At 56.6% G+C, this 12,802-nt stretch overlaps 1 protein-coding gene across 7 annotated transcripts in view; it reads left to right on the top strand.

Annotated features, from left to right (window-relative positions):
• ZMIZ1 (zinc finger MIZ-type containing 1) overlaps positions 1-12,802 on the top strand; it is a 237,203-nt gene that overhangs the window by 196,059 nt on the left and 28,342 nt on the right. For all 7 annotated transcript variants that reach the window (XM_058543098.1, XM_058543100.1, XM_058543101.1 and 4 more), the window contains one exon: positions 4,049-4,193. In XM_058543098.1, coding sequence (XP_058399081.1) covers positions 4,049-4,193 — 145 coding nt within the window. The remainder of the gene's footprint in view (positions 1-4,048; positions 4,194-12,802) is intronic.

Below are 12,802 nucleotides of genomic sequence, written 5' to 3'. Positions count from 1 at the left end.
CGGGTGAGGGGGCCACCTGAGAGGCGCAGCCCCAAAGAGATGAATGGGGGCAGCTAGATGTGCCCCTATTCTTCCTCCCTTGTTGAAGGTCCTGCTGGAGCAGAGAGGGCGGTTGGTACGACCGTAGTCCTGCTGACAGCCCCAAGAGGAGGTGGTCCCATCCAGCCCCCACTGCCCCTGCCTCCCTGGCTGTGCACTGAGCCTCTGCTCCCAACAGCCCGTGCTGCCTGGCTTCTGATGGGCAGAAGGCCCTCCCTGCATCAACACCCCAAATTAGAAGGGGTCGAAAAAGAATGCAAGGGGGAGCCAAAGTTCCTCTCCACGCCCCTCTCCGATAAGCTTCGGAACCTCTCACCACCGAAACACAGATGGTGTTTGTTGACAGCTGTGCAGGTGGGGTGTACACGGGGCTCGGCCACAGGAGCACCAGGCAGGAGGCCGGGCTCTGCCATGACGGACCAATTGAAGGTCCTCTGTCGAAGAGGGGAGGCCGTCATACACTGCCCAAGATTGTCATGAGGCCAAGAGAGCTGTGCTTTGTAAAGGGGGAGAGGGACATGAGATCATAGCTGCTATTTCAGTCTGGAGCCCTCTGTACAATAAGGGGGACTTTGGGGCCAGCCCTGTTACTACTGGTGAGTGGCACTCACAGGACAAGGCGGAGGGCTGCCCGCGATGGCTGCCCAGGCATAGGAGAGGCTCTCCTGACCCTGCCTGCAGCAGGTTAGGATGGCTGGTGTCTCTTCCTGAAATTGTCCCCCCCGTTGCTGGGTGTGCTCTGTGAATAGCACACCAGGCCTTCCCATCCCTTGTCTCTCCCTGCCTGATGCCCCACCAAGTGCACAGAGCAAATACATGCAGGACCAAAGAGGCGGGCAGGCGAGACCTGCCTTATCAGAGCAGGCACACTCAGCTCAGCTGCATACAACAGCCCACAGCCAGTCGCACATACACACACACACACACGCCCCTGCTGGGCTGTCTTTCCATCCTTGTGTAATCCCCTACCTGCCTCTGTCTGTCCTCCTGGGTCTCTGACAGTATCCAGACTCCCTTTTTGGCTGTAAATCCCGCGTGTTGTCGATAGCTGGCGTCTGCCTCAGGACAGCTTGCGTTGGTTTGCGCCGTGATGAGAGCATGCACTCTGTCCGCCCGCCATGCGTCTGCCTGCCGTGCATCTGCCAGCGGGGCCTCTGTGCTAGCTGGCCACTCAGGCTAGGGGCTGAGGGTGGTGCCTCCCTCGCTCCCGGCCTTTCCCTCCTGGGTGTAGGAACGTGGCTGTCCTGGCATCTGTGTTGTGTCGTGGCTGCCTAATACACACATCACATCTGTTCACAGCATCCCAGGCGCTCCACAGCCAGGCTCTACCATGCCACCCGCCTCTTTATTCCCTTTACAGAACACCACTCCACTAGTGATAGGAAGACGAGGGCTGTCCTTGACCAAGCAGGGGTCTCTGACATTGGAGAAAAACTCTGAATGTCCTCTGGTGCCCCTTTTCCCCAGCCGTGTGGCGTGTTGGTCCCCAGGGAGGATCAAGGGCTGGGCGGGGCAGCCGCGGACTGGGTGGGCAGCAGGCGGCACCATCTGTGGCTGTCCTTTGTGCTGGCAGCCGAGCAATCCCTCCGTCGCTGCGATCCAGCAGGCCTCGTGCTTAGAGTGCAAATGAGTTTCTGATGCCCATTGCCCCCTGCACGAGAAGCAGTAACTAGGGGCCTGGCAGAAGAATAGAGCAATCTAGACATTCATTCTGTTTGTTCCAGCCTCTCTGAATAGGCTGCCGCCCCATCCAGCTGTGGCAGATGTGTTCTGGGCTCCCACTTTAGGGGCGTTTGTGCCACAGTTTCTGAGCAGACACATGCCGGGTTAGGGTCTCCCCTCGATGGCACCCCCTCCCTGTGGTGCCCTCCCAGGTGGTAGCAAGGCGAGCCCCACAGAGAGGGGCAGGACGCATCTTTCAAGACATAGCTTGCCCATTGACACCTCCTGGAGAGAGAAACAGGTGCCCTCTTGGGAGGGGACACAGGCTTGCCTTTGAGCACTGCACAAGCCAAGCAACATACCCAACGGCCCTGGCGGGATCCCTCGCCACCCCATCCCATTCCCTTCAAGAACCACTACCCTTCCCTTGCCTTCAGCCCTTGGGAACATGGGCACCTCCCTCTCAGCCAGCTTGTGGCAGGACTGGATGGACGGGGTTCTCCTCTTTGTCCTAAAAGCTGTCTCCTGATCCCTCCCCACCCACTCCCCTCTCCTGATAGAGCTTGCCCGGACCGTGGGCAGGGGCAGAGCTTGGCAGGGTCTCAAAGGGTCCCAGCCCTGCCTCTTGGGGCCTCAGGCCGATGGGGGACCCCAACTGGGATCTGGGCAGTTTGAAGTGGCAGCCTTATGCAGCCACTCCTGGAAGGTGTATCTGGGCATCTTCCCCCAGTGCTGGGTGGATGTGCTGAAGGGTGTGACTCAGGCGAGGCCTGAGGGGTCCTCATTGAATGAAGGGGCTGGAGACCATGGCCACTGGGGGTTTTGCCTTCTGGAGGGTTTCATCTCCTCACCCACCTTCTGGTCCAACCTCAGGCTCCACACTGGTGCCTGGGGCAGCGGCACCATCTCTGTCTCTGCCCCTCTCTGGTGGTGGTTACTGTAAGCAAGTGACTGTGTCTGCCTGATCCTCAGTCTGCTCACCTGTAGAATGGGATAATAGCAGCCGCCCTGGATTGTGTGGGGCGGATTTGAGAAAAGTACGCAGAAGCATGTTATACAGCATCCAGATGGAAGACCCTGGAGGTGAGGGGGTGGGCTCTGCGTCTGGCCAAGTGGCTGAGCAGTCCTGGTTCAAAAGGCTCCTGGCCACCTGACCAGGTTGACTACTCCAGAACTATCTGGCTGAAGCACTCATGGGAGGAGTAGGGCATTGGCTGGGGTGTGGTCACTCCTTTTTGCTTCCCTACAGTCTCAGCAGTTCCCCCATCTGCCCCTCACCAAGGCCCTGGGAGGAAGACAGAACAAGAGTCATTACTTGTCCTCCCCAGCAAGCAAAGTGAGGCCCAGAGAGGGTCTGTGAGCTCCTTAGGGTCACACAGCGAGGTGGTGACAGCCCAGCCTCCCCAACTCCCTCCCTAAAACTCAGCTCCCTCATGTACTTTGGAAGGACTGGCTAGACACGCTGACTCTGAGGGTGCTTTTGGCCCCTGGTGGCCACATCGGGACAGTGAAGGATGAAAGAAAATCACACTCCCTCCCTACACCCCCTGCCACCTCCCCGCCCTTGATTAATTCCAGCTGCTTTTCTCTTGGTTTTTAAGGCCCCTCTCTCTAAGCCTGGATGCAGAGGGTTCTCGTGTGCCTTTGGTGCCCCTGGCCAACTCTAGCTTAGCCCCTCTACCCCAGGCTGCCCTCTGCCCTGGAAGTCCTTTGTCTTCCAACTGTTTGTGCCCAGCAGTGCAGGGACCAGTCGTAGGTCTGACGGGAAGGCGTGTGTGCACGTGCTCAGTTCTCATCGAGTGGGCACTTTGTGGGGAGGAGCTGCAGGGAGAATCCTGCAGGCACTCCTGGGATGTCAACAGGCCTCAGGAAGGCTCTGGATTTTCTTTAAACCTTGTGATTTGGGGTCCCAGCCATGAGGAGAAGCCATGTTGAACTGATTGTCCAGAGTCTGAGGGGGTGGGCTTCACTGAGAAGTCTGGGGGCGGCTGGTTCAAACCTCACCCCATGTAAGGTCTGTGTTTGGGCCCCTCTCTCCCCATCCCGTCTCCCCTTGGCACCATCTCTGCCGTCCCCTCCATCGTTCTGACTCTCTCCTCTTTGCCATTAAAATCTGCCCTTCTCTTTTCCACTCTTGCTTTTCGGGCCTCCTTTGGGAGTGTTAGTCCCACTTCACAGGTGAGAACACTGAGGCCTCCTGAGCAGGCTTAGTGACTCTCCTGGTGTCACACAAAGGTGGGAGCAAAGCCAGTGTTGATAACACCCAGTCTGCGAGGGTGAGGTGGGAGTCAGCGTGGCGGGGCGTGGGGGCCGAGGTGCCCACTGACCATCCTGTCCTTCCTTGCAGCCCTGCTGTCCTCCTGGTGCGAGGAGCTCGGCCGCCTGCTGCTGCTCCGACATCAGAAGAGCCGCCAGAGCGACCCCCCCGGGAAACTCCCCATGCAGCCCCCCCTCAACTCCATGAGCTCCATGAAACCCACTCTGTCGCACAGGTGAGCGGGCGTGTGCCATCAGGACCAGGGCTGCTGGGGTGGGCACTGGGCAGACACCCCTAGGGCTCCTAGATCTCCTTGGAAATGCCTATGAGGTGGAAGAACTGGGGTGGGGGCGTCTGAACAGCCGTGAGGATGACCTTTGTAAAATACAGTTGTTTAAATCCTTGTGAGTGAGCACTGTTTCCCCATCAAGACAGAGGTTGAAAGTGCTGGCTGCCCCAGCCTGACTGCTCTGTACCTTTGTGGAGGCTGTTTCTTCGGGTTCTAGACTTTGGGCGGAAAGTTGGCATTCCTGAACCCAGGGCCTTCCCTCTTTCATGAGCAGGGTCTTGGGCAAACCCAGAGGAATCTGGGGCTGGAAGGGGCTCAGAAAGGTTGCAGGGCTGGTGGTCCCACCCCAGACAGGGACAGAGCCAGCCCAGGCTGACCAGGCTGCAGCAGGTGAGGCTGGGCCACCAGAAACCCAGGGTCACGGGCGGGAACGGGCTTGCCAGAGGCTGCCAGGCACTGAGGAGTTGGCCAGTCTGCCCTGCACCGGCCTCAGAAGGAGCACATGGTCAGGACCGGCAGTTCCCCTGGTCCCCGGTTAATTATCTCACAGGTCCCTTGCTGAGCTGGGGACGCTCTCTCTGAGCACTCTGTGTGCTGACCCTGGAACAACAGGGCCTGTCATGCTGTCTGCTCTCCCTGTGCGGGTCCCTGCTGATGACCAGTGGTGGCATTTGCCGTCAGAGCTCAGCTCTCGTTACCCAGCCTGACCGAGGCACCCGCAGCCCAGAGCACCATCAAGGCACTGCCAGGAAGCCGGGTGTTGGCCATGCTTTATAAATCGAATTAGAGGGTGTTGCAGCCAGAAGGGACCTCAGAGCTCCTAGAGCCCAGCGCCCTGCTTGAGCAGGACAGCCCTGACGTGGGGTTCCCTGGCTCTGTCAGAAGCGCTTTGCACAACAGCAAGCCCACCACCACCACCCAGCGTCATTGCCTTGCCGCACCCTCAGTCGGGCCCATGACAGCTCCAACTCTTAGAACAGCCCCCACTGTGGGTGTTGCTCAGGGGGTCCGTTGGCGTTTGGGCAGGGTAGTTTCTCATGGTGCAGGACTTTGAAGGGCATTTGTGCCTTGGTCCCTGCCCACTCGATTCTTCTCGTGCCCCTCACGCATTGCAAAAGCACCCTCGCACATTTTAGGGGGTGGGGGTATCACCGTGGTTAAGAACCACTGTTCTAGAGAGGCAAAACCTGCCTCTGTTCACTTCCCACCCCTTGCCCCTGGCTCAGCTAAAAGCTGCAGGTCTTCTCCCTCTGAACTGCTGCCCGGCCACTGAGCACAGGCTGCCGCTGGGTGCAACCTAACCTACCTGCTTTGTGTTGACCCTTGTTACCTTTTAGCTCGTTAACTCTCCCTCCCGCCAGAATCATCCTGCCTCTCGACATCACATGTCTCGTGTCCTTCCCAGCCTTCTCTCCTCCAAGTCATTCCAGTAAAGCTGATGGCGGGCGGGGCCCCTATAGCCCCCACTAGAGACCTGCCTCACACCTGCTTGGCCGTGACCGTTGGGACCGCAGAGTGCCACGGATCTGGACCACGGCTAGCCCTTTGCCAGGTCTTTGCTGAGTTGAGTTAAAGGCATGAGACTGCTGGGTCCTGAGGTTAACAGATGAAGGTTGGCTGTGTTCCAGAAGTTGAATCACCCTAGTTGGGGAAATAAGACTCAGGCAGGCAAGATTGGGAGCTAACAGATGGAGGCAGGGTTAGGGTGGGGTAACAGGCGGCTTGGCCTCGGGTGCAGAAGGAGGAAGATGGCCGGCTGACTTTCAGGAGGCTGCCCAGAGGACAGCCTTGACCTTGAAGGACTCGGGCTGGGAGCTGGGCAGGTGCATTCTATGAGTTCGAACTGGCTTTCCCAAGAAATGCTCTGGGCTGAAGAGCCGCTGGCTGGTACCCAGTGCCCTGCCACCACCACTGATTCAGCTCCTTGTCACATACCCATGGAAGGATAGAGAATGCAGAACAGGTGGCCGTCGGAGAAGGGAGAGCTGTGTGCTCTGGGGACTCATTAAGTATTGATGGATGACCGGTTGGTTCCATAGAATACAGCCTCCTCATGGAGTACAGTGAGGTGGTGAGCATCTGGACAATATCTCCCACCCTGAATGGCAGAACTAGAAAGGAAAGTGGGCCCAGAGCAGGACAGTGACTTGCCCAAGAACACACAGCCAGTAAGGGGCAGGGCAGGGCATTGAATCACACACGGTGCTCTGTGCTTCCCCCTACTGCTGGGCATTCAGGATCGGACCTTGCCCTATTTCCCATTTGATAGTGGGGCAGTTGAGACCAGAAAGAAGTGTCATCAGTTGAACAGGGACCAACCCACATCCCTTCAGGCCCAGGCATGTTCCAAGGGCGCATTGTGGCCAGTGACTCCAGGTTGGCTGTTCCCAATGGGGAGATCCCTCATTTCCAGGAAAACTCCAATGGGGTGCATCACCTTTTAAGTCCGTTGTGTAATTTCCCAAACGAGAAGGAAAGAAAGGGGAAGAGAGAGTCAAATACTTTCACAGATAGGAAACTATTCCCTGTCATCCGCCACAATGGCACTGAATGTCTTGCCTTTTCATTAAGGAGGCTTAGGGCCATGCTGAGCGTGGGGACCCTGGGGTGTTCAGGATTTGGTGCTCGGAGGTGTGTGACTGTTCAAGACTCAGGGGTCCTTGTCTGAAGGCTCTGAGGACAAGCAGACAGGAGAGGGCGAGGAGCCCCTGAAGCGTGAAGCCCCCGCTGTCTCTGGGGCGTCGTGACTGTCGTGTTTCTGTAGCTCCTACAGACTGTGGAGGTCGGGGCCATGGCACCAGGCTGTAAGTGGGGGCCTGCGCCTCAAGCAAGGCCAGTCGGGAAAGGGTCAGGCTGCTGCGGCCCGAGGCAGTTGCTGAGGGTGCCGGTGGCTAGGAGGGATCTTGAGCACTCTCACGCTTGGATAGAACCTTACGGTTTGTGGAGCTGTCCATGGACTCACTCCCTGTCTGGTTCTGACGACTGAGCTGTAGGTGGGTGCCGTGCTCTCCACTTCACAGAGGTACGCAGAGCACTACACAGGAGAAGGGAGGCCGGGGAGGCCAGCCCAGGGCAGCAAGGGGCCTCGGGCCGGTGGCCAGGCAGCAGGACCCCTTCACACTCCCTGTAGTGACCTGGACTAATGCCAACAACTATTTCCGCCTTCCTTTCCCAGATTTTAAATGAGTGGTTAAAAAAGCCATTTGTGATTAGCACGTTGTCCGTATGCAAATCAGTCCTGCAAAGGTAATTAAAAGCCTAACAAATCTTGTTTACACTCTTAATTTGATTACAATCAAAGCCCACTAGAGCTGGGGAAGACTCCAAGACTAAGGGGTGCCACCCTTCCTCCTCAAGGTGAGGGATTTGTGGCCCCCGGAAGAGAGGTTCCTGGGGGGACCCTGGTGCTCCCCTCAGATCCTGGCAGGGCCCTGGTGCTCCCCTGGATCCTGGGCGGGGCCCTGGTGCTCCCCTGGATCCTGAGCAGGACGCTGGTGCTCCCCCAGATCCTGAGCGGGGCCCTGATGCTCCCCCGGATCCTGGGCGGGGCCCTGGTGCTCCCCCGGATCCTGGGCGGGGCCCTGGTGCTCTCCTCTGTGCAGCAGGTTGGGGCACAGGCCCTGGAGCCAGGCTGATGGGCATCAAGCTTCGGCTCTGCCGTCTTCTAGCTGGGTAACTTCGGGCAGTTTCGTAACCTCTCTGCGCCTCGCTTCCTCATCTGTGGAAGTGGAAGAACAGCAGTGCAGGACGTACAACATGCTCGTCACCAGGCCTGGCGCACACGGAGCCCCACAGACCAGTTGTTATTCCCCTGACGCTCAGCCTAGTGCCGTCAGACTGATGTGCTCATTCGTGGTCAGCTAGCAAAGCAGGGGTCCATGAAAACCAGCCCCCAGTCTGCTCCTTTCCTTGGTCACATCGCACCAGCTTTGCCGCTTTCGTTTTTAGCTTTATTTTGCATAGCTGTACCTAAACCTCAGTTTGTAATAGATCCTTCTTCTTGCCCCCAGAAATTGAAAAAAAAAAAAAAAGCAGCAGCAATGAGAGGGGGATTGAAGGACCCCTAAATCCTGCTCCATCATTTCTAGATTGCCAAGATGTAGGATCTTTTCCTTTCCTCCTTCCTATTGAAAAAACTTAAAACCCTCTAATATGCAGTTAACTGCATGAGTTCCTCTGAGTTTCACCGCAGGCAGGGGAGGACGCAGGCCCCGGGCGCTGTGATGGTGGAGAGCACTGTTCATGGCTCCCCTGAACTGAAGAGGGTGGAGCTTCGGCTCGTCACCAGCTTGGTGTGTCACTAACGGTTACACTGCAGCCTTGCGCAGAGACGGGACCAATATAGCCAGATCAGGGAAATTAATCAGGGTTTGACAATACCCTGAATAGGAATTTGTTATTTCTCCCAAATAAAGTGGCTGTTAGAAGTGCAAGGGAAGAAATAACTCAGCCCTCCGCTGTTCTTCCCTCTGTGAATGTCTGTGCAGACACTGCCACAGGAGGTGCCCAGGAACCAGGAATCTTCACTCCCTCTTTCTGGGCTTTACTCATTTTCCCACATTCAACAAACATCAGTCAGTGCCCATGGAACTGGCAAACAGACATGTAAACCATCTCCTCTAACTGCAGTGGGAAGAGCTCTTTATAAAAGATGTGAAAAAAGTGCTCAGGGAACAGAGGAAAATGCCCTTGGTTCTGCTTAGGAGAGTCACGAAAGGGAGTGTCCCGGCTGGGCTTTGAAGTATAGGTAGGAGTTCACTAGATAGAGATGGGAAGGCAGAGGAACACTGAGGAAAGCCTCAAGGCTTGGAAAATATGTTCAACAGGCAGGAATGATAATCCCACTCCCTCCCATTGATAGCATATTTGCAAAACTTCTAAGCACCATCATTGTATCATCAAGTAAATATGGGTACCTACACCACAGTCAGGCTAGAGAAATGGAGAGAAAGTGTAAGTACAGTTGAGCAAGGACTCTGCCAGGCACTGTGCTCAATTTTACCTGTGTTTGTATTTTTCATCCTAGAAGAGCATTGGTCCCACTTTACAGATGAGAAAGTTGAGGCTGACTTAAGTAATGTGTCCTAGGTCATAGAAATCGCCAGTGGCAGAGCCAAGGTTTGACCCCAGAGAGTTTAAGTTCAGAGCCCAGATAGTTAACCACCATCCTTCAAGGCCTCCCTCTGCCATTTGAATGTTAGCCTCAAAAATGTGTAGTTGGAATCCCTAGATATTTGCCAATAGACTCAGTCTAGGCTAAAGCTAGTGATTTGATGTATAAAGTGTTTTTTTCTCGACACTATTTGCATTTTCTCTTTGAGAGCAAACCTTACATATTCTCTGTCCCTTCATGCCGCGTGGCTTCCCAAAGGCGACTTTGCCGAGAACCCCTGGGAAGCTGTGCCCCTTCTCGGAATCCTTGGGGACTTCTAGATTGCCTTCATCGTGTGTGCTCCCTTATATTATTGCCATCTTTGTGTGGGGAAGCACTACCTTGCCTGATCCTTAGCTCCCTGGGACAGTGGGATGTGGTCAGGCCCACCTGGAGACCTTGCCCTTGATGAGCTCCAGGACCCTGGGAGCCTGAGCTCCTAAGACATGCATCTGTTGAGCCCATTTAAAGGGATTAAATGAGTTCTTAGGTGAAAGTCACTTCACATAGTTCCTTGTATCTAGGAGCCACTCAATAAATCGTAACAACAACAACAGCAGCAGCAGCCAGCAGTTTAGGGTACCCAAGACATGCTGGACAGAGTCATTTTGCCTTATACACGTGACCTCACTTAGTTTTCATGCCAGCCTTCTGAGAGAGGGCCTATCATCCCCCCATTTTACAGATGAGGACACTGAGGCATCGAGAGAGGGAGTAGCCGCTTCAGTAGCTTCCTTGTGCCCCCTCCCTAGAGGCGGGACCTCCCCTTTGCTGGGTCCCAGTGCCCGTGTGGTCACAGGCACGCTGGAGGTGCTTAGGAGTGAGGCTGAGGCATCCCTCTGAGGGTGAGCACAAGAGGGGGTGTTTCTCCCCAGCACTCTGGTTAGGAAAGGCTTCCTGAGCCCTGTAGGTATGTGAAGATACCCTGCCAGGCACAGGTAGCCTGAGAACTCAGAGCACCTGGGGCAGAAGGCAAAAGGCGGGAGGGGTCTCAATGGGGCCCCAGGAACGTGAGGAACAAGTGGAGCTCAGGCCAGTGGACATGGCAAGGCCTTCTTGGAGGAGGTGGCCTTTGGAGGGGGAGCCTGGAAAGGATGAGTGGCGATTTTCAGAGTAGGGACGAAGCATCTCAGGCTAAGAGGAGGCACGGAGATGGGAAAGCAGCTGCCCCCATGTTAGGAGGCACTTGGCAGGCAGAACCCTGCTGAGATTCCAGGTGGCTTCTGGCACTGGTGCCTCTGGAGGTGGCACAGGATTCCTGCGGCCGTTCTGGCTGGACAGGACTGTGGCTGGGGGCAGCTTGTGGCATGAGACCAGGCCGTGCTGGATTGGGGGTGTGCAGAGCTGGGCAAGATTACTGAGTGGGTTGTCAGATCTTAGGGGCTCCGGCCTCCCTCTGAACTGTGACCAGGTACGGACATGAGCAGGGAAGTGGTTCCCAGTGGGCAGCCCTGAGATGCAGGGGACCTCTGACCTGGGCTGAGCATTTCTGCTGGTTAAACAGTACTTGCAGAGGAGGGAAGGGACCTCAGAACGCCCCCCACAGGCCCTCTAGGCCTTCTCTTCATCACACCAGGCGCCCCCCTACTCTGGGAGGGCCCAGGAGCCTGGCTTGTCCTTGATCCTCGGGCACAGGGAGCCGGGCAGCTCCCCAGTGGCCGTGTCTGAGTCTGCTCGGAGGCGTTGGCAGGGCTGACTGCCCCTGTGGGCCTGTGGGGGTGAGAGCCTTCGCTGCAACAGCAGGAGCCGTCTCCCCAGGAGATGAGTCACAGGCGCGTCGGTGCGGCTACCACTTCTGCTTCTGCAGCAGGTGTGAGTGGGGGCGAGCAAGTCCCCGAGACCTCCCCTACACGCGTGTGCCTGTCTCTTCCCCCGCGCGTGCACAGCAACATGCCGACAAGACCCATGTGCATGCACACATACATGTCCCCATACACGTACATGCACACCAGGTGTACGCCTGGGCTCTAGGGTCAACCTTCCACCCAGATGGCGGGATGCCCAGTTTGGGAACGTTGATTAAGTTTGCTTCTCACCAAGTTTGGGGTGGAGGGGACGAAACAGGAAGGAGCCGGTTTCCGCCCACAAGGCCCACCCACGGAGCTGCAGGGCAGTTGGGAGCTTGTTTGTGGGCCTGTGCAGTATCCCGGCTCACCGGGGCCTCCCCCCCTGGGGTGGTGAGGCAGCTGCCGGGCCCCTGGGCTCCCAGGGGGGCTTTACTTCCTGAGCCTGCCAGGTGTGTTCTGAAAGGACGTGAATCTCAGGCAGAACCAGATGCCAGCCTGGAGGGGTGATGGGAGCTTGTGGAACAGGAGTTCTGGGGAGAAAAGACAGACTCAGGCTTGTACTGCTAAGTTGCTGGGGGGCCTGTGTTCAATCCAGCCACACCTAGGACGAGGGCCCCATAGGAGAGCGTGTGTCCAGGGGTCTCCTCTTTGTTGTTTAAAACTGTAGCCTGCAGGCCTCCCTGCGAGACTCTGGTGTGCCAGCCCTGGACCAGGCGGTGCTCCAGGTCTCCAGTGACCTCCACAGGAGAGCAGAGGTTCTTCGAGCTGAGCTGCACTGAGGAGCAGACTCGTTGCTTACTTTCCTGTGCTTCTCTGCCCTGCCCAAGCTCTCTGAGCTCCCAGGTCCCCACTCAGCCTCCCAGATGCAGAGAGTGTAAGCTGTCTGTCACCTTTGACCTGTGCATCTGGGCCTCACCCGTTTCCGCTGACCCGCATCATGTCCGTCATGTCCGGCCTGCAGTGAAGGGCTGGGTTCCCTGAGGACAGCTCGTCTCCCCCCAGAAACCATGAGTAACGCTGAAGTCTGGGTCACGTTCCAGTTGAGAAAGTCTTTTTGTCTGCATTCTCTTCTTTGAGCCGTATCAGACTTACGCTGCCAAGGCCTGTGTTGTTCAGACTTATTTGACAGAGACCCACAGTAAATGTGCATTTTACACCGAGACCCAGGGCGCACATATGCTTGTATATAAAATCAAGACATGAGTTCAAGGAATGATATTCTTCCTTACTGTGTGCTCACGCTTGATCACGTTCTGTTTTATTCCCTCTTTCTCCCCTCATGCTAGTTTGATGTCATGACCCGCTCATGTTTCATGACCTGCAGATTGAAAACGTTGAGAGAGTAGAGCAGAGGGTGCCATTCTTCTGCCCATTTTTACAGATGAGGAGACTGAGTGCAGACAGGCTTGGGGACTTGCATCAGGGCCCTGAGCCAGGGAGGGGTGGGTCCAGGACTTGTATCCAGGTGCCAAAAAACGCCAGGGTGAGAGAGAGTCGGGGTGGAGTGGCTGTTCTCCAAGGGAGTCAGGGCAGGTCCTCTAGTGAGGTGACTTCTGAGCAGAGACAGGAAGGAAACCAGAGGGTGTCCAGGCAGGGGGAGAGCAAGCACGGGCAGG

The sequence above is a fragment of the Diceros bicornis genome, chromosome 6 (genome assembly GCF_020826845.1).
Source record: "Diceros bicornis minor isolate mBicDic1 chromosome 6, mDicBic1.mat.cur, whole genome shotgun sequence".
NCBI lineage: Eukaryota > Metazoa > Chordata > Mammalia > Perissodactyla > Rhinocerotidae > Diceros > Diceros bicornis.
Note: the sequence above shows the minus strand (reverse complement) of the source record. Positions and strands in the feature narration are given on the sequence as shown.